Here is a 22034-nt window from a genome sequence, read left to right on the forward strand (position 1 = left end):
GTGAGGGGAAGCGTATAATTTTTATTTTCTTATCTACTTGTTTTTTTTTTGGTTTTTTTTGCCAGTGCAGCAAAAGCCTGTGGCTTCCTTGCACTGTATGGTGAATACTATTACTACGGTTTTTAATATTAATAAACATTTCATTACTTTGATTTTTTTTCTATATATTTATGTAGTATTTCAGTAATGAATAAACTGATTTTTCTTACATTAATGTGAGGCCTTTATTTTCATTTAGTGATGATATTCTGGAAACCAGTTAATTTGTTATTGTAGAAACTAACTTATAGCCATTAAGATCATAGTTTTCAAGGTGCAGGTTTTGCTGCTTGAGTACCAAGTTTTACTTTAATAATTAAAATAAAATAAATTTATTATTGAATTAAAGAAAAACAAATTGTTAATACTGACACCCTCCTCTAGCAATGCATGACTCCCTACCCAGGGAGATGCCGCCTCACATTCACCAAAGGAGGAATACCATTACCCATACATTGATATTCACAGATATTCTTCCAGATACAAGACTTGGCTATGTCACTTATATTTGGCTCACATATCAAGTCACTCAGATCCCACTTTGTGAGTCAAGTGACCGAATTACGGTGAAGTCCCATAATTCTGCTATGCATTCGTGGCTTTTATTTTTGCTTTCCATTATCTCGGAAATTCATCTGTTTCGAAGAAATGAGTCATCCACACTTTCACTAAATTTCACCTGTCTCTGTTTACATGGTAGCTACAAGCGGTCCCTAATTTCAGCTTTGTGTTCACTGCTGTGCAAGTAATCTTACAGTGTCTAAGAGGAATTCCTTGAGTGTAGTGTGAAGAAGTGGAAGTGCTTAGTAGTGTAGATCGCAGCATTAAAAAAAAAAGAAATCGCTTTAAAATTTCGACAGTAATGTGTTTATATTTGCTACAGGTGAAAAAATGGTTGGAAGAACGGTTCGTTACAACTGTTAGCTGGCCAGGAAACAGCCTGGATCTGAATCCTATAGAAAACTGTTGGCATCGTGTGGAATCTGTAGTTGCCAGAAAGAAACCAAAGACCCTTTGTGAACTTCAGGAAGCCATAATTCATGTTTGGAACCACGACCTATCAGTTGATTATCTTCAGATGCCTCGAAGGTGTGCTGCTGCTGTCATCAGGGCCAGAGGCAGTTCAACTAAATATTAATTTGCACCTGGTGAACTTTTCATTTTGTTTTCCATTTAAAACGATAAACTGAAGCAAATTGAGGGCTTCCGATAACATTTCAGCCATAATTGTCGTGTTTACCAAAACTGTTGTATAAAGGTTGCAAATACTCATTTTGGAATATTATGGGAGCACTTGTCAAATATTACTTAGCTTTTCCTTAACTATTAATAAATATCTTTTGTTTATATTTCTATTTGTGATGCTAGTCATTAATGCAACATACCATCGTGAAAAAGGGTTGGAAATGTGAGATTCCTAGGTAATGCACTTTCTTTGAACACCAGCGTAGATTTGTGGAGTGCATATCAAAGTTGGCAAAAGTGTGGAGTCAAGATGTGACAGAAACAACGATTAAGAATTGTTTTGCAAAAGCAGGTTTTGCTAAAAGCCTTCAGTGGGAAAAAAATGCAACACAAAATATATCTGAGTGATTAAAGTTTAAACAAATGCAAACATTTTTATGAATGGTGTACAGTAGAATCCAGTGTACAAAAAAAATAACCAAATATTTTAGACATAATTCTTAAAAGTCTACTAATAAATTGTGGGCACCATGTAAGTAGTCATTTTTTAATATGTATGTATTAATGAAATGTTAGAAAATATATTCATTCCCACTTTTTCCCATCTTTTACTAAATTTCTGAATTTACAGTATTTTTCATTGTTGAAAAGGTCATATTCCTTTATAATGAAATTTCTGTTTTAACTAATTTTTTCAAGGGAACGATCAATTTCGTTATGTAGAGGTCCAACTGTATATATATATATATATATATATATATGCCATGTTTTAAAAAATGAATAATTTATATAGTCAGAATGCTTAAACAAGTATATAATTTAAGAAGTATTTTGATTCCCTATAGAATAGAAATAAAATTTAATTTCTGAAATAGCTTCACCAAGATATTTTAGTTTAAGTGCTATAATTTGATGTATATATTACCTTAATTGGAATTGAGAAGTCATGTTATTTTAGGATATATTAATAGAGTGCTGATGATAATGTTAATAATCTGTACAGAAATTGTTATTTTTGTTATCTGTTAGTTTTGGTATATGTGTTTATATTATATAGTATAAAATAGTTGTTCTTTGTATTATATAACATAAAAAAATTTTTTTTTTTTTCCCCTTTTGTAATTAGAAACTTTGATTTCCTGATTCCTGATGCACCAGAGCTTGTTGCTAACTTCCTTGAAACAGAACAAGATATGTCTTGTAAACGTAACGCATTTATGATGTTGATACATGTTGATCAGGAGAGAGCGCTGAATTATCTCAGTTCTTGTATTGATCATGTACATAGTTTTGGTGATATTTTACAACTTGTCATTGTGGAATTAATTTATAAGGTAGGTACTATGTGAAAGCACAGTATTCGAAAAGAAATGCAACCCATGAAAGGAACTGACCTAACGTTACTTTACTTAGATTACAGAAGTTGTTCACTGTAACGACTTATGTATCATACAATGGAACACTTTTAATGTGTTTGTTGATATAGCAACTATTGAATGCTGAAAATATCACTTGTTGCTGTTCCTGTGAATGAGTATGATTTGAATCCATGATATTTATAAAAAAAGAAAAACACAGAGAATTAGATGGGCTAAGATTTGAATTGCTTTGCTGCAGAATGTTCAGCATCCCTTGTATTTAATATTGAATGTAGAAAGAAATAAAGGACCTTTGTGTCAGTGGGTTCCATTTCTTTTTTTGAACACATTATATTATGTCATTTTTACTAAATGTGAATATCTAAAGCATATACTTGGATGATTCACACTTAATTTATGATGCTCATTTACAGGTAAACCAGTCAACATCCTTTTACTGTCCAAGTTCAAACTCACAGAACCTATACTCACAGAACATATACTTGGATGATTCACACTTAATTTATGATGCTCATTTACAGGTAAACCAGTCAACATCCTTTTACTATCCAAGTTCAAACTCACAGAACCAACTTTTCTTCTTCTTCATTTATTCATTCAACTTCCTTTTTCTGGAACAACCTTCCTTCATGCTAAAAATTACAGTCTAAAGAAGTTCAAGTCTAATGTCAACAGATATCTTCTTTCACCTTCTCAACGTCCAGCCCATGCACGGTGCTAAGTACTATAGGTTTCTAATACCTCTTGTGCTTGGGGTTTTCATTAAACAAAAAAAAAAAAAAAAAAAAAATTGGGTATCCAGTTTTCTCTGACTGCTCGCTGCGGGTGATGGTAGATGGCTCTCTGTCTTCTAACTTCTCCACTAATGCTGGTGTTCCCCAAGGTTCAGTTTTTTTCTCCCACTCTTTTCCTTTTGTATATTAATGACCTTCTTCCATTGACCAGAATCCATTGCATTCCATCTTTCAGTTTGAGAAACCTTGCCCTGCTCAAACAGCTTCAACTTCTTGAATATCTATTACCACTACCAATTCTTTAAATGCTAATTTCCACATAATTCTGAAGTGGGGCAAAGATAGCTTAGTTGATTTCAATCCTTCTAAAACTCAGTCCTGCCTTATATCTCACAAAAATAATTTTTCTGCTCCTATGCTTATCTTTGAAGGCACTCTGATTTATAGGCAAGATCATATGTCTATTTGGAATTACCCTGACCTCTAATCTCTCTTGGCAAAAGCACAACACAAATATTGTTTCCTCTGCATCCAAAAAAACTAGGTTTTCTCTTTTGCTCTCAGCATTACTTTTCTTCCAAACAGCAGTTTATTTGCATTTTTTGGTGTTTCTTTATGGATATGACCTTAGTTTTTGCTTAACATCAATTTGCCTAGAAATGAAAGAAAAGTAAATATGCAATAATACTGTATTTGATTTAACAATGTTTAACTTCTTTGCAGAATTTGGCATTAATCCTTGCTATAAGTAAACAACATTTGTGTGATCAGTGTGATCATCCTGAACCAAGAACTAGATATAGTTGCCTATCTAGCATCATTCCACCTTTCTTGGTACTTCTCATGATGGAAAATTTCACCAGAACTGTATGCCTTGGTGGAATTTTATGTCACCTTTCACTTTTGCATCAGACAATTTTTAATTCATGCCTCACATTTTCATGTTCTTTAATATGAACAGAGCATGATTCAATGGGTTTATATATCCCAATGTGAAGCAACATAGCTTTCAAACTTTTACTTGAACTGTCTGTGAAAGGTTCTACTCTTGTGCATTGTGAATAATACTAATTTTCATAAATGACCAGTGAAATCAAGGTCCCAGGTGCCAAGCATTATGGTGATCAAGCGATTTTCCCGAGTGATTCATACAGCGTTTACTCAAAGCCACAATTCTTCTTCAGTTTGAAAAGTTCTTTAGCAATCTTTGATCAATAAAAAACTTAGTCTTACGAATTGTAAGCAAGTTTAAGAAAGGACAATCATCATTCTTTTTTTTTTTTTCTTTAAACTAACTAACGTTTATACTGCTTGGTCACTCTAGCGGCACTGCTCCTGCCTCCCCGTGGCGGGGCCGGTAACCTGGGAGAAGAAATCCACTCTCCCAGGGCTGAAAGGAGCAAAGATGGATAACAACATGTTTCCACTTTTAGAGCCATTGAGCTCAAAACTTGTGTCAAATGACACCGATAATGAATATCCCCTTGAGGCATTGAAAACAACCCCTCAAGAGGAGATACCAGCTTTCCTCATTTTGTATTCTCTATCAGATCAGCCGCTGAGTAAATTATCACCCTTTCTTGTGCAGAAATGCATTGAGTCTGCTGCAGGTTTGCCTAAATTAGTTAGGCGACTCCAGTCAGGCGATCTTCTGATAGACTTCTCAACCTCAACATTCCGCGAAGCTGTTAAAGCTTACAACATTTGGAGGATACCCAATAAAAGTTTCTCCCCATGCCACCTTAAACTCCTCCAAGGGAGTGATAACAGAATGGGACTTATTACTTGTATCAGAGGAGGAAATTGCCCAAGAATTACATGATCAAAAAGTCATCCGAGCAAGAAGAATTATGACCCGAAAAGATGGTACTCTGGTTCCAACAAGGAGCATAATTCTTACTTTTAGCACACCTAACTTACTGACATCTGTGAAAGCAGGCTACCTACATTGCTGTGTCTGACCATACATTCCGAACCCCATCAGGAGCTACAAATGCCAAAAATACAGGCACTCAAACTGCATGTCGAGGTGAGGCAATATGTCCAAACTGTGGTTCAAAGGAGCATAACCAATCAGACTGCACCATTACCACCCCGCATTGCCCAAACTGTAAGAGTAACTACCCAGCTTTCTCAAAAATGCGTGAATTATGGAAACAAGGGGAAAAAATTCAGAAATATAAAGTAGAAAATAAAGTGACTTATTTAGAGGCGAGAAGACAGATAATTAAAACAGAGACAAAGTGCACATATGCCACAGCAGCTCAACATTTCCAGTCTGTAGGGATCCAGACTGAAGTAACAGTTCTTCTGAATATATCTATTACGAATTGGGACATTCATTGCTCTCTATTTCAAAACCTACACAACAAACAAGTGAACAAGCCAGTAATACCTCAATTACCATACCAACCGATGTTTCCTCAACAATAAAACCAAAAGTGACAGAAATCACGAAACCGTAATCATCCTTTTAAACCGGAATGGACATTGATGAACATCATAATTCAGATGATGGCATTTTAGAATTACATGCTACCGATAATATGGACGTGACCCACCCCCACCTTCCTAAAGAAAGACAAAATAAAAATAGATCGATTCAAGCAAACTACAAGCAAAAAAAAAACTCTCAGAATCAAAAACAACACACAAAACCACATAATGGAAAAAATTCTTCAGTGGCATTGCAAAGGCTTTTGAAATACAAAGACGATTTGCAGGATCTAATCGATCAGTATAAACCAGCTAGCATAGCCCTACAGGAAACTCTTTTAAATTCACGAGTGTGTCCTTCTGTCAAAAATTATACCATCTTTAGACAAGACAGGAGTATTAACACACCTGCCCAAGGAGGGGTAGCAATCATTGTCAGAAACAACATTCCATCCAAACATGTTTCTCTTCAGACTCCTTTTGAAGTTGTGGCAGTGCGTATTGTAATTGGGATCACCCTTACAGTTGCTTCTATACATCTCCCTCCTAATTTCTCTTTCTCTTCAGATGACTTAGAAAACCTAGTAGATCAGCTGCCATCCCTGTTCTGCTTACTGGATGATTTCAATGCTTGTCATCTGCTATGGGGATCTCCAACAATTGACAAACGGGGTAAAATAATAGAATCCCTGCTTGATGCTCATAACCTTACCCTGTTAAACACTGGTGAATCTACCTATATACATTTTTCTACAGGCTCCATGACTGCAATAGACCTTTCAATCTGTTCTCCTTCCATATATGCCAATATGGAGTAGAAAATTCTTGATAACCTGCTAAATAGTGATCATTTACAGATTATTTGCAATATTCAAACACAAGTAAACGTGTCCCCATTTCAGCGATCCACTTGGAAATTCCGTAAAGCAAGCTGGCATGAATATGCTTCCCAAATTCAGTTTGATGATGAGATTGTCTAGTCCCAGCTGATAGATATTGTCACCAATCATATAACCAATCAGATATTACAAGCCGCAAATTCTGTAACACAGCAGATACTGGTGGAATCAGGAATGCACATTTGCTAAACAGACAAAAATTGAACTTGGAATTTATTTCACAAATTCCCTACAACTGCAAACCTAATTAACTTTAAAAGACTCAAAGCCAAATTCTGCCAAATAAGAAGAATCACAAAGAAAGACTCTCGGATAAGTTTTGCTTCCACCATAAACAAAGACACGGACAACTGACTCATCTGGAAAAATATACAAACACTTAATGGTAAATACGGGCAGTCTCCAGCCTCAATTCTAAACTGGAAAGGGCAGGAATTGTCCGCTCCAACAGAAATAGCAAACGCATTAGCTGAGTCATTTGCCAGTATATCAGCAGTGTCCACATACAGCCAAACCTTTCAAAAAATTAAGGCATCTGCAGAAAAACACAAAATAAACTTTTCTACTAGGGTATCACACCCATACAATCAGCCATTCACTTTAAAGGAACTTTTGGAGTCTCTAAATAAAACATCTAGTACTGCTGCTTGTCCAGATGGAGTTTGCTGTATAATGCTAAAAAAATTAAGTAACAAAGCAATCAATTCCCTGTTGAATTTCTACAATCGAATATTTCTAGAAAATTCTTATCCACACTCTTGGCATCACTCAATTGTGCTGGCTTTTCCAAAGCCAGGTAAGGATCATACCATCCCACATAATCACAGGCCAATTTCACTAACAAGCTGTTTAGGCAAAGTCTTAGAAAAAATGGTCCACAGGCAGCTAACGTGGCTTCTGGAAACAAATAATCTGCCAAATAGAAACCAGTATGGATTTCGGAAGAACCGCTGAACCTTAGATGTGATGATCAAAGCAGAAGCGAACATCCACAATGCTTTTGTAAGGAGACATCTGGTTATGGTCAACCTTGATATTGAGAAAGCCTTTGATACCACTTGGCGATATGGTGTCCTCCAGGACCTTCGTTCTTTTGGTTTGAGGGGACAGTTACCCCAATTTATACAAAACTTCCTACACCACAGAACGTTTCAGGTCAGATATATAAATAGTGTATCAAAAACATTTGAACAAGATGAGGGTGTACTGCAAGGTTCCATCCTAAGCGCAACATTATTCACAATAAGAATTACTAATATGACACAAGACATACCAAAAACAGTAGAATCATACATGTTTGCCAATGACCTCATTATCTCTTGTCAGTCACAAACTATGAATACCATAGAAAGGCAACTTCAACTATCCATAGTCAGAATAGAATCGTGAGCGCAATGGAATGGTTATTCATTAGCAGAAAATAAATCGACTGCAAGTAATTTCTGTAAAATGCGAAAATTTCATCCAGATCCTGAATTATATTTAAAAAACAACCCAATTCCTCTTACCGACAATTTTCATTTATTGGGTTTATATCTAGATAATAAACTTGGCTTTTCTACTCATATAGCCTACCTAAGGACGGTCTGTCTAAAGAAATTAAATATCTTAAGAGCTGTCTCTACTAACTCCTGGGGTGCCGATAGACACTCCCTCTCACATCTTTATAAAACTTTAATTCGATCCCGCTTAGATTACGGATCGCCTGTATATGACTCGGCAAGAAACAGTTCCTTGTTACATCTGAATACTATTCAACATATGCTCTAAGGATAGCCACGGGAGCTTTCAGACCATCGCCAGTCAACAGCCTGTATATTGAGGCAAATGAACCCCCATTGCACCTCAGACGAAAATCATTGCTATGTAGTTATGCTGCAAAAATTAAAAGTATTTCATGTCATCCTATCTGAGAATACCTGTTTGACCCTCAGTGTGTAATGCTATATTGTAATAAACCTAATGAAAACTGCCCTGCAGGTCTTAGATTACAAGAGCTGATGCTTTGTTGGAATATTAACTTCCAGCATATCCTTGAAGATGTTGCTCCTCCTGAATATCCCTGGATTCAATTATCACCTCATTGTGATAATTTCTTTCTGAGATGGAGAAAAGGCTCTGCCAAACAACAACTTTGCAGCTATGTGAAGCCCATTCAGAGAAACTGCATATTTATACTGATTGCTCCAAAACATATGAAACTGTAGGAACTGCAGCCATTTCTTTTATCTTCTCAATAGCTGTTTCTCTTCCTTCAGAATGCAGTATCTACACCGCAAAACTGTATGCAATAAAACTAGCCCTAAATAATATAACCAAGCAGCAATTCAAGCGAGCTCTGATATATACACTGATTCCTTAAGTGCTGTCACTGCCATTCAGTCTGTTACTTCTCCCCAACATCCCGTTCTGAAATAGATCCGATCTTGTTTATATCAATATGAAACATCCAACCAGGTGGTCACCTTCTGCTGGGTACCTGGTCTTGTCGGCATCCCAGGTAATGAACGTGTGGATCATGCTGCTAAACATCTTGACAGTGGATTATTCTTCAATCTGAAAGTTCCATACACTATTTATAAATTCACTATTAAAACAGCATGTAGAAATCAATGGTATAAACTGTGGCAAACACAAGTGAATAATAAACTATTTCAGATTAAAAAATAACCTCACCTGTGGACTTCTAGTTTCAGAAAAAGAAGGCGAGAAGAAATCATTTTGGAAAGACTATATATAACTCATCTCTTTTTGCTTATGGGAAAAATTCCTCCTCGTTGTTCTTACTATCAATCCCAATTAACTATCAAACATATCCTCATAGAATGCCCTCAATATTCAAGTACCCGGATTTCCAATTTTTGTACTCTATCCGACATTCAGGAACCTTTAACTTTATCACACATACTTGGCAATAATGCAAATCTTGAAGCACTCTTTAAATACCCGATAAGCATAAATATATATATGCCTATGATAATCATAATATTAAAGACTCAGTCATAATTTTATAATGAACAGACACAATATGGCCCAGGAGGCCCTTGTGCCAAAAAACCTTCAAACACAACAACAGTCAAATCAAAACAAAAGTACAGGGACTCTGCAACAGTGTAAAAATGTGCATAATCAATGTCTTTTTTTGTATGTCTTGCAGCTGGGATCTACTAGTTCCACTCTTTTAAATGACATGCTAGAACCCCTGCATTCGATTTGGTTGGATCCAAGCCTCTCACTAAGTCATCCATTTCTTGCTGATTAATGAAATGTGGTACTATATTTGAACAGACTTTCAGATGTAATCCCAAAAATGTTATTCGTCAGATTCATCTAGTTTTGAAAACTCTTCTCTGAGAGGTGGATTGGGAATTATCAGGCCTTCGTTATGTGGCACCAGCGCAGTAGAGGGCAGTGTGTTGGGATACATTTTATAACCTGCAGACATTTAAACTTTGACCTAGCTATCATCCAAAGGGGGTGGTCATGATGGATTGTGGACTCTCTCCATATTCAAGGTATAGCAAAAGGAACACATGACTACCACAAAATTATCCCCATAATGTGGACTTGCAACTACCACAGCAGAAATGAGGTGCCACCAACTTGTCTTGATCAACCATGGGCATTGCAAAATAAGCTTCATATACACAGCAAAACTTGGTGCCACCAATGAAGTTATGCTTCACCTGCTCTGGACCTATTTAATGTCCACAAACAGTTAAACAAGTCTGGAGGGAACATGCACTTTTGTTTGGTAGCCACTGCAAAAAAAAAAAAGTATGAATACCACAGGCTCTTATAATTTCACTGTATTTGTATGCACTTATATAAAGTATTTTTGTTGGTTGCAGAATAGATGTGCAGAAGTTTGCCTTTAGCCAGCAGGTAGTTGATTGCTGGAACAAACTTCCATTTGTTGTGGAAGTTGATAGTTTAAATAAATTTAATGAAGAACTAGACCAGTGGTTTTCAACTGGGGTGCTGCAACAACATTCCAGGGGTGCCACGTAATTTGGGTTTAAGTTACTTAAACTTATTATTATTTTTTAATTTATATGTTTATTTCATTATAAAAAGGTGTACAGTATCTTTTTAATTTTGTGGTGATCTATAATTGATGTTTATTTAGTGCCTCTATATAAAGAATAAAATTATATACTGTATATATATAATTTGTATTATGAAATGTAATTTTTATAATTATATTATTATAATAAATATCATATAACATATATATTTTTTTAATATTATGTATATATACAGGGTGTCTCAAAAATATTGGTACAAACGTTTAGAGGAGGTAGGTAACATCTAAAGGAATGTGAATCGCATAGGAACCCACAACCGGAAACGTCACGGGAAAGTAGTAGCAGAGGCACAAGAAGCAGAAATGACACAAGACAGTAATTAGTGGCAAACATTTATTTGACATAATATTAACAATGGAGTACGAGATGGATGCATTGCATGATGTTACAACAGATCCTCGAAGGTTCCACCATGAGATGCGATGCATGTGTGACAGCGACGCAGCATGGATTGGCAGACACGGTCGAACACACCTGGAGTTTCTTTGACAGTAGCAGCAGTGCAGACGAGTCTCCCCACGAGATCCATTTCTGTCTCCACAGGCGATTCATACATGATAGATTTGAGGGCCCCCACAGAAAGAAATCAAGGCTCGATAAATCAGGTGAGCGTGGGGCCAGGCAATGGGTCCACCACGGCCAATCCATCGACGCCCAAAACGCCTGTTCAAATGGTCACGAACACACCTTCCACAATGGGCAGGCGCCCCGTCATGTTGAAACCAAATGTTGCATCTCACATTTGCTGGAACATCGTCAAGTAACCCTGGTGGAACTTGTTCAAGAAAGATCCGATATTTAGTGGAGTTCATGCGGGATGGTAACAGGTATGGGCTGACTAAGCAGTCACCGACCATACCTGTCCACACGTTTATTGCGAAGCAATGTTGTGCCGCATGGGGGTGCACACCGTGTGGGCCCTCTGCTAATCCATGCACTAGGTGCATGTCTGCCAGCTCACAGTTTGTATATTGATGTATGCTCTTCGTGCGGCAACTACCGCTTGAATGAGTAAACCAGAAATTTTCCCTCTCGCGAACTGATGAACAGCGCCGTGTACCGACTTACTGTGATGTTTCCAGTTATGGGTTCCTGTGCGATTCACATTCCTTTAGATGTTACCTACCTCCCCTAAACGTTTGTACCAATATTTTTGAGACGCCCTGTATATACACACACACACACACACACAGAATGAGATCTAACAGGCAGAAAATTGAGTAGGGGTGCTGCCAAATAAAATAAATTACTTAGGGGTGCCGTTATTAAAAAAAGGTTGAAAACTACTGAACTAGACAAAATATTGGACAGAATAAATAGGTGAAATGGGAAGTGTTGTGTTTTTTTTTTTTTTGGCTGATGCTGTATAAGCTTACTTTTTTGTATCATTTGCTAATGCTAATTTCCAGAATGAAAAATCCATGCTTGAAGTTAAAGTGTCAAAAGAGAGAATAACAGTGATGCTAGCTGGAAATGCTGTCAATTTCAAGCAAATGCCCCTGTTAACCTACCACTCAGAAAATCCCAGGGCTCTTAAGGGATTTATTAAATGAAAATTGCCAAATCATAGGGAAATCTAATAAGGCTTGGGTCACTGTTGTCTTTTCTAAACAGTTTAGATTTCAGATTATTTTCATCCAGCAGTTGAACAATATTGTGCAGCCAATAACATTTCCAATAAAATTCTTGATATTGGAAAATGCACCAGAATATATCCCCCCACCCCCAATGTGTTTAGTGACAATTTAAAAGTTATTTTTATGCCCTTCCCAATACCACCACTCTCATCTAACCAATGAATCAAATCAGGGTTTGATAGCAGCATTTAAGGCCTGTTATATTAGGAGGTCTTTCTCTTAATATTATGAATGAGGACGAAAATACACTAAGCCAGAGGTTCCTAAACTTTCGGTTTACTGCACCCTTAGCGTCTCAGTAATTTTTTTCACAGCACCCCTAGGCCAAAAGAAATACCTAACAGTTCCATTTATTAAGTAGTTAGGTCCAAACAACCCTTAATAAGTAATGTTGAAACCATGAACTACTTCGAGCTAACAGTTTGCGTAGTGTCCGACAGATGTTGAGTATCACTGTGTTTCCCTCAGATTTAAAATATCCCACGGCACACAGTTTGGGAACCACTGCTCTAAGCCTTAAAGAATTTTGGAAAGTATACAATATTAAACATGCCATTGATACTATTATCAGTACCTGGCAGGAAGAGCAACAAAAATGGAGTGTGGAAAAAGATTTGGGAAGACTTTGTTGAAGACTTCCATGGCTTTGATATCAAAAAAAATTAAAAACATAGTAGAACTTTGCTAGGACATTAGGTTGGATTATATAGAATCTGACTATAAATAAGAGTTTATTGAAAACCAGAAAGATGGCTTAAGCAATGGCAAGCTCATAGAAATGTCTGCTGAACAAGAGAAAGTCCTTGAAAATTTTGAGAAAGGAATGGAAAAGAACTTGAGCTGACTAAGGTGATAACCACTAAAGGTATGGCTGAGGCATTCCAAAAGTTTGATGAATATCTTTCCTACTTCAGAGATAATAATGTGGATACAGAGAGATCCCTTAGTGGTTGAAAATGCTTTGGGCTGTTATGGGGCAAACTATTCTGGATTCCTTCTTCAACTCAAGGGTGACTGATGTTCATCTTCTTTTGGAAAGACCGTAGTGAGAAAATATTCCTACCCATCTTTGTTGCTCTTCCTGCTCTTCTTGCTCTTCCTTCAAGCTTCCCCATCACATTTAGTGGTTTTGAGTGATTCAAAAATTAGCAGTATTGCAAGCCATTATTGAAAAAAATATATAAATACAATATATAAAGTACCATAATTTTTAAGGCAGTTTTCTTGAAAACTTATTTTATTGCACAATTTATGTATTAAAAGTTCATATTTAAAGATTTAAATATTTCTGCTACATTTAATATTGTTACATAGAGATATGATGCCTTAAAATCAGCCAGAAATTTTACTTATGCTAACCAGTTAAAACTGTTTACCCTGGAAAATTGGATCAAATGGACAAATCTCTCCCACTTACGCAGATTCATTGAATACTATTTTTATGTCCCCAAATGAGATCACTGAGCAGGGGATGCCTGTATTTCATAAAATTTCTCTCTCTGCAGTTTTTAATATATTATGTTTCTGTCAGTCTTAGTAAATTGGATAATATGCAGCACTCTTCACATTACAAATAAAAATTTCATAATTTAAATGCAACCTTTTTAAATTAATAAATCTGTTTATATATAATTTTAGATGTGTCATGCAAATCCTTCAGAAAGGTCTCGTTTCATTCGATGTATATATAACCTTCTGAATTCAAGCAGCCCTGCTGTGAGATATGAAGCTGCAGGAACATTGGTCACTTTGTCTAATGCACCAACTGCTATTAAGGTATGCATATTTAATTGAGTTGTAAATAAATGTAATCATAGTTGTAGGAATAATCATATTTTGTAGGAACGAGCACTGGGAGTAATATCTGACTTGTGGAGTTTAACAACATTGTTTTGAATAATACTTTCAGGTAATTTCATCTGATATTGGAGAAAAGGCATATCCTGGCTCAATAAAGTTATTTGAATGTAAGAGAGACCTTTCATCTGAACAAAACTGGTTCTAAAATTGAATTTCAGTGATCTGTTCGCATGTATTGTACCTATGTCACAATGATACTAGTTATATATTAGAAGAAGATTGCTTATAATGATATATATAGGTAGGTAGTTATAATTAAAATGTAATTAGACAGCACTGAAACTTAGAATAAATGAAAGCAAAGCCATGTGAAATTAAATGGAAAGGAGAAAAAAGTGTTTTGAATAAGTAATAGCAGGATGAAAATTTCACATGTACTTAGCCAGTATTGCCAGTCAAGTGGACATGTGTTGAGAGAGTGCTTGTAAATGCAAGTTCATAGCAGTGTTAATAATTATTTTTATGTGAAAGATTTTAAAAAATTCTCTGAAAGAATATTATCATCTAATTGGATGAAATACAAAACGTGATAGGGAGGTTAAAGAAAACAGATTTGTTGTAAGAAGACTGCAAGTAACGTGCACTGAGTGATCACTGAATTATAACCACCTACCTAATACTTTGTAGGTCCTCCTTTTGCCCTCAGTAAATCAGCTATCTGATGTGGTTATTGATTCAACAAGATGTCGGAAGCGTTCGGGAGGTATGGTCAACCAAGCTGTATGTAATGCGGTCAGCAATGCAGGTATGGAGGTGATTGGTGTATCCAGACGCCTGATATGTCTTTCCATAGTGTCCCAGAAGTGCTCTATGGGATTGATATCAGGGGACTTCAGAGGCCAATTGATATGCTGGAAGTAAGGACTGTGTACCTCAAACCATTCCTGCACAACAAGTGTCCAATGGCTCGGCGCATTGTCATCTTGGAAGACACCATTTCCATTCGGGAAAAAGTGTAACATAGCGGGGTGTACACAGCCAGCAAGCAGTTGACGATAGCAGAGACCACTGATACGTTGTTTCACATGCACCAGGGGTCCAAGTTCCTGCCAATGAAACATGCCCCACACCATACAATTGCCTCCACCAGCCTACACTTTTGAAACCATGCATGATGGATCAAGAGCCTCATGTTGTTGACGCTAAATCTGTACATGACCATCCACAGTGTGGAGTAAATAACGTGACTCATCTGGCCAGCACACCTTCTTCCAGTCTTCTAACGCCCAACTTGCATGCTCTTTGCACCAGGCGAGTCTTTTACGCCGATGAACCTTGGTTAGGAGAGGATGCCGTAGGAGTCGTCTGCTGGTATAATCTAAACATGCAAGCATGCGATGCATGGTCATGCCAGATATTGTTCCGGGTTGGCCCATGTTGTATTGGGTAGTCAGCTCTGCACCTGTTCGCTTGTACGCATTGTTGGATCCGGCGCTCACCTCTGACATCACCCTTTCGCTAACCTTTGCAGTTTTGCTGTCAGGTCGTTGTTTGACCATTTTGATGCCAGTCCTGGTACAATTTAACTATGGCGGCTCTCGAACATCCCACCAGTTCAGCTGTTTGAGAAATTGAGGCACCAGCTCGTCGAGCACCCACAATCTGTCCTTTATCAAAGTCCGATAAATCCTTCCTTTTACCCATGACACTCGGAATTTTACTACCTACTGAACCACTGACACCTTATCTATGCTATGTAGGTCTACTAACTCCACACTCTCGTACCTCACGTGGTCAATGGGTCACATTCAGTTTTCATGGGGATGGTCATAATTCAGTGATCACTCTGTGTATATTCTCATTATTGCAGCTCTTAACAGCCCAGTGTCTTGACTACACCAAAGCTGAAAAATGAGAATATATTTTTCATACTACTACTACTATTTGTCTTTTATCACTTCTGATAAAACAGGTCAACAAGTACTTTTCGGGAAAAGGAAATATATGGACTTGACAGATCTTTGGACGCTGATTATAAAACTCACATACCATGAATATAATTATTATTTATATATTCATATTTGTATATTTGTTTATACAAATATGAATGTATAAACATAAGTGTAAAATGTGAATAAAATTATAAATTTCAGGTGAGATTTGATGAATTACTAAAATGTATTCATCATCATGCCTTGAAAGTGTAAAAATCACCCCAGCAAGTTCTGCTATGTGTGCCGCTATTTCCTAACAAAATCACAATGGATATTAGCAAAGTTTACCAGTTTTACTATGGTTGTCCTGTAGGTGACCATAGTAAGGCATGGGCACCACATGTTGTTTGTACTGCTTGTTTAAATGAATGACATTTAAACAAGCAGTAAACAAAAGACTGGGTAAACAAAAGGGAAAAAGTCAATGCTGTTTGCCATACTCATGACATGGAAAGAGCCAAAATGCCTTGATGGTGATTGTTACTTTTGTAATGTGACTCTAACTGGATTCTCAGCAAAGAATAAGTACAAGATTGTTTATCTAAACCTGGATTTAATGATGAGATCAATCCCTAACAATGACATTGTGCCACTTGTGGTACCTCCACAGCATGGATTAGGTTCTTTAAATGAAATGGAATGTGATGAAGATGTGGTTGCAGAGCCCTGAGAATTTTGGCTGAGCCTGAATACTCACCCAACAAAGAAACACCAGAGCTGGAGCTGTTTATTTATTCAAGATGAGTTGAATGACTTTATTAGAGGTCTAGCCTACTTCAAAGAATCAAAAAATAAATCAAGTTTTGGTGACATTCTTTACAATATGTAAACAGTTTGTCTGCTTCTGCCATGATATCAATAGAGTTTTTAGGGAACTATCACAAGTACACATTACATCTAAATGGAACTCATCAGCTCCTCACAGTGAAGTTTGAAAGCTGTTCTGTTGCATAAAAGGAACTTCAGCCATCCATCCCCATTGCCCGCTATGTTCGTCTGAAGGAGATATACTGTAACATGAGGGTACCACTCAAAGCAGTTCAATTATGCTTTAATCAGTTTAATATCTGTTGTGACCTCAAAGTCATGCGATGACATTCCTGACAAAGAATTTACCAAAAAAAATCATCTGCAAAACATATTTAAATTGTACATATCTTTTTTTACAGTAGTGTATTGTATTATTTTAACTATGTACGAGGTGTGGCAGTAAAGTTCCTGGACTGCAATAAAAAGAACACAAAATGAAGGAGCTTAAAAAAAAAAAAAATTTTTTTTATTCAAAGTAATTACCACTTGATTGAATGCACTTATTACACTATTCTAAAAGTTTCTGAAAAGAGTCAGCAAAGCCGTCCAAAGAAATGATGTTCAGTTTGGCAGTTATGTTTTTATTTACATTCTCAACATCCTGAAATCTCTTTCCTTTGTGAGCAGCTTTCACCTTAGGAAAGAGGAAGAATGATGGTGCTAGATAGGGAGAGCAAGGTGGATGGTTGATCTCTGCAATGTTATGTTTCGTCAGAAATGTCTTCACAACAAGTGTAGAATGGGGCAGCTGCCTTTCTCTTGAAATTGCAGCTTCACTAGTAGTGACATACTCTTCAGGTACAAATTCCTTGTGAATCACATCCTGTTTGTTGAAAAACATGATTAGCATTGTTTTCATCCTGGACCTCTGTATATGAAACATTTTGAGCCTTGGTGATGATTTTGAAGTCCACTGCATGCTCTGAAGCTTCTCTGGATCATACTGAAACACCCAATGCTCATCTCCAGTGACAATACTGTCATGAAAATTAAGATTGTTTGGATGAAGTCTTCACATGATGACACTCTTTGTTGCTTCTCATTTATGAGGCTGTGCAGCACAAATTTTGCACAGACCTTTGATTTTCCTAAATCTTCATGCAGAATTTGATGAATTAAATCCTTATTCATATCCAACTTGTCATCTATTACTCTGATAGTCAAACAATGATCTTTTGCCACATTTTCCTAAATTTTGCAACTCTGTTATCATTAGAAGAAAGTGATGGACACTCACCTCTTGGATAATCGTAAAACGTCATCACGTTCAACTTTGTACTGCTTATATCATTCAAATGCACTGGTACAACAACGTTTCATTACCTTAACAGTTCTTACATTTCTATTGCAGATTTTCCCAGTTTATGAAACAAAATATGATATTAATTCATTGCTCCATTGCAAAATCTTGACACTAAATGTTAACAGTAGTAACAAAACTGGTTGTCAGCCTACTGGATGATCTCTGTACCACTCTCTGTTGGAGCAAGTTTGAGCTACAACATACCACTTCCGTTTATTTTCGAACTCCTTGAACATGGTCACAATAGCACCATTCCATTTTGGGAACTTTATTGCCACACTTTGTATATAAAGTGTATTGGGTTGAAACTATAAGTGATAAAAATATAATTGTAACGAGTCTCATTTGTTGTAATGAAATTATTTTAATTAACTTATACTGATATTATCTGCAGTTGCATTATGAAAACTACATGTGCTGAAAAAACCCAAGAAGGTAGTTGAAATCAATGTGTGCAAAAGGGATTTAAAAATTCTGTTTACATCTTTGATGGAAAAAAAAATGTTTTGTGACCATTGTAATTTGTCCACTCCTCTTTCAGTATATTCAAGCGTATACTTACACAGACAGTAAAGAGATGTATATTCCAATGATCAGTTACTTGCTGACTGAAGGCAAATTTCCACACATGCAACCATTCTTTTACAATTTAAATTATGCTCCCCTGTGTGTATGTGTCTTCTGATAAATAGTAAGCATGCCATTGCATTTAGTTTACTAAACTCTTTAAAGTCTTAAATACCTCAATTAGGTTTCTATATTGGTGCTTAGTTTCCAAGAATTTCATTTACAGAACTCAGATCAAACTAGTATAAGTCTTTCTTGGTAAGAAATCTTTTTTGCACTCCCCCACCCCTAAACTAGTCTTGTTGCTTTTCTTGGTAATCTTTCAGAAAGATCTGTGTCCTTCCTAAAATGATGCTTACACACCTGTATGCATTATTGAAGATGTGCGCTAGCCACTGCATTTTACATTGGAATTAAACACCTCTTTACCCCTGCTTACTAAACTCCTGTATGTTACTGAAAGAAGCCCATGAGCTGTCCTGGTTGCCTGTCTGTTGAATTTCACATCAAACTTTCTGTTAAATAAATAAGCTTCTGTGACGTAACTTTTCTCTCTCTCTCTCTCTGGTTTGAAGATTTTGGTTTGTGAATGGCGGTGAAATTTTTGGGCTGGAAGCATTACCAGTAATTAAGGCCTAACTAGCTGTAGTTGTACTAGCAGTTGTTGGATCGCCTGTAGTTCCATGTTAACTATTAACATGGGATCAAGTTAACAAAAATATAAATGTAAAGTTTGGAAAGATTAGAGATTTAAAGGAGGAGGAGAGAGGAAATAAAGGAAATTATTAAAGATTAAGTCAAGAAAGGTTAGGAATATAGCTAGTGCTTATAAACTAGTTTATAAATATAACACACCAGTGGAAGCGTTTCAAATTTATATCAACAGCACTTCAGATCACATTATGGCAAGGTTCAGAGACTGCACACAACACCAATATAACTACAAGCAATACAACCTAAAAAGAATAAATAACAAAATCAAAGACTTGTAAAACAAATTTGTTATAACTAGCACAGACAAGGCCAATATCAACTTCAGTATTATTTGCAAAAAAATTCTACACAGACACACTCATTAAAAAAAGAACTGAACAACAGCGAAACATAAAATAACCAACTCCACCATAGTACTATTACTAGCCATGCACAAAAAAGTTAAATTGAAAATCGATAACACTAGATTTCCTTTTGTATACTGGATCCCAAAATTCCATAAAGTCCCGGTAGGCTGCAGATTCATTACCACATGCAGGAACAGCTATATCAAAAACCCCAGTAAAAAACTAGAGGCCAAACTAAGCACAATATCTACAAACCTCACCAATGGCAAGTTCATTTCAGACAATAGAAAATACATAAATACATAAAAAAATAATAATATCTACAAAGTGTGTACCTACGATTTTAAAAATCTATTTACCAGCATTTCACACAATAATTTAAAAAGAGTGCTTACAGACTACTACGAAGAAAACCAGGAAAGTCTAGGCTGTAGTAACAGTACTGGCTAGACCTAATAAATTTATGCGTAATCAATAACTACATACTTATAACCCCTGGCCTTTTGGCCGTGAAGGGAAAGTTGCAATACTTAACCTTGTAACCAGTTACAATCAAATGTTGCAATAAAGATTCATTTTCTCTCTCTCTCATGGGAGACAGCATCTACGTGCAAAGTAGAGGGGTGGCAATGGGAGCAAGCAGCTTGAGTTCCATTGCCAACCTTTACTTGCACTACTACAAAAACAAAATTAAAGATGACATAACTTTTTTCAGATACATTGACGATGTCTTAGTTGTCAGTGTGATAAATTCAACAAATTAGCACTAAAAATATATCCCACAGACCTGACTATCGAACGTACCAACCCCAAAAGCCACCTACAAGCCATATACCTTGACAGCAAAATTACAATCAAAGAAAATAGTCTACACAGGACATTTTGACAAAAGAGACCATTTTGATTTCCAAGCCATTAGCTCACAAACCGGGAGGCCAATTTAGCAAAACAAATACATGGTAATTTAATCCGAAATCAGATAATAGAATAATACACATCTGTAGTAACCAGGAAAACATACTGAATGCATTACAAAAATTAAAAACTAATTTAATCCAGAACAAAATGCCTGTCAGGTTCATCAGATATCACGTTAAAGCAGCCATTCAAGCCAATTTAGCCCTACATCACTCCAACACTAACCCTAATAAGGTCACAGAGCAACTTTTTGGGCCCCTATTAAACCCCCGGGTTCATTGCACTCAGACAAAGCTCGTTATGTGACCGCACTGCAAGCTGGACGTCCAAATTCAACCCCTAATACAACAATTACTATAATAGCAGTTCTCATGATGACTCCGGCTACATTAAACCCCATAACAATCCCAATGTTATATAGCACTAACTTCACCGGATATTTTATATTTGATAACAAAGGGATACAAACGACAACAAAAGCTAACACGCTACACCAGGCCTTCAGCTTATAATAAAGTCCAAAGCACCACAAGGTTAAAATCACCGATGGGGTTGGGTATATAAATATGCATATAGTTACCCTACTATATGGGGTAACATGTATGCCCTTATAGTTACCCCACTATAAGGGCATACATGGGCTTTTATGCAGTAGAAAGGTTATACCAGTCCTTGTCCAGTGGATAACATTACAAAAAAAAAATGTAATTCTTAAATTGCATTTACCTAAACATCTGTATAGGTATTCACAGTAATCCCTAACCATCGATTACAAATTTAATACAGGTTGCATAATCACACATTAACCCTCCCTTAAACATATATAATAATTAAAAGCAGTCCAACCAACAAATCAGACCAGATGGCGCCCCGGCCTCATATAAAGCGGCCCCCAGGCAACTTGCATGTCCTTTCTCGCACCAACCTCCTGCTATATTGATCACAGGTAAATACCTATATACTTTATATTTACTCTGATGCATACCCGTCGGGCTTTGGGTCTCAATCCCAGTTTGCAGCTAAGAATAATCCAAAATTTAAAACTAAATTTAACCAAAAATTAACAATTACAGTTTATAAAATTTATTTGCTTTTATTTTATTTATTTGACTTATTAATAAAGGACATCCACAACTTAACATGAGTACTTACAAAGCAAAACTGTTATTGAGACTACAGAAACG

The 22034-nt window shown here is 36.4% G+C and overlaps 1 protein-coding gene across 2 annotated transcripts in view; it reads left to right on the forward strand.

The window, feature by feature from the left end:
- betaCOP (coatomer subunit beta) overlaps positions 1–22034 on the forward strand; it is a 234667-nt gene that overhangs the window by 26903 nt on the left and 185730 nt on the right. For both annotated transcript variants that reach the window (XM_090381759.1, XM_090381760.1), the window contains exons 5-6: positions 2351–2558; positions 14036–14173. In XM_090381759.1, coding sequence (XP_090237885.1) covers positions 2351–2558; positions 14036–14173 — 346 coding nt within the window. The remainder of the gene's footprint in view (positions 1–2350; positions 2559–14035; positions 14174–22034) is intronic.

This window comes from Mastigoproctus giganteus, chromosome 9 (assembly GCF_048544385.1).
Source record: "Mastigoproctus giganteus isolate SK-2022 chromosome 9, ASM4854438v1, whole genome shotgun sequence".
Lineage (NCBI taxonomy): Eukaryota > Metazoa > Arthropoda > Arachnida > Uropygi > Thelyphonidae > Mastigoproctus > Mastigoproctus giganteus.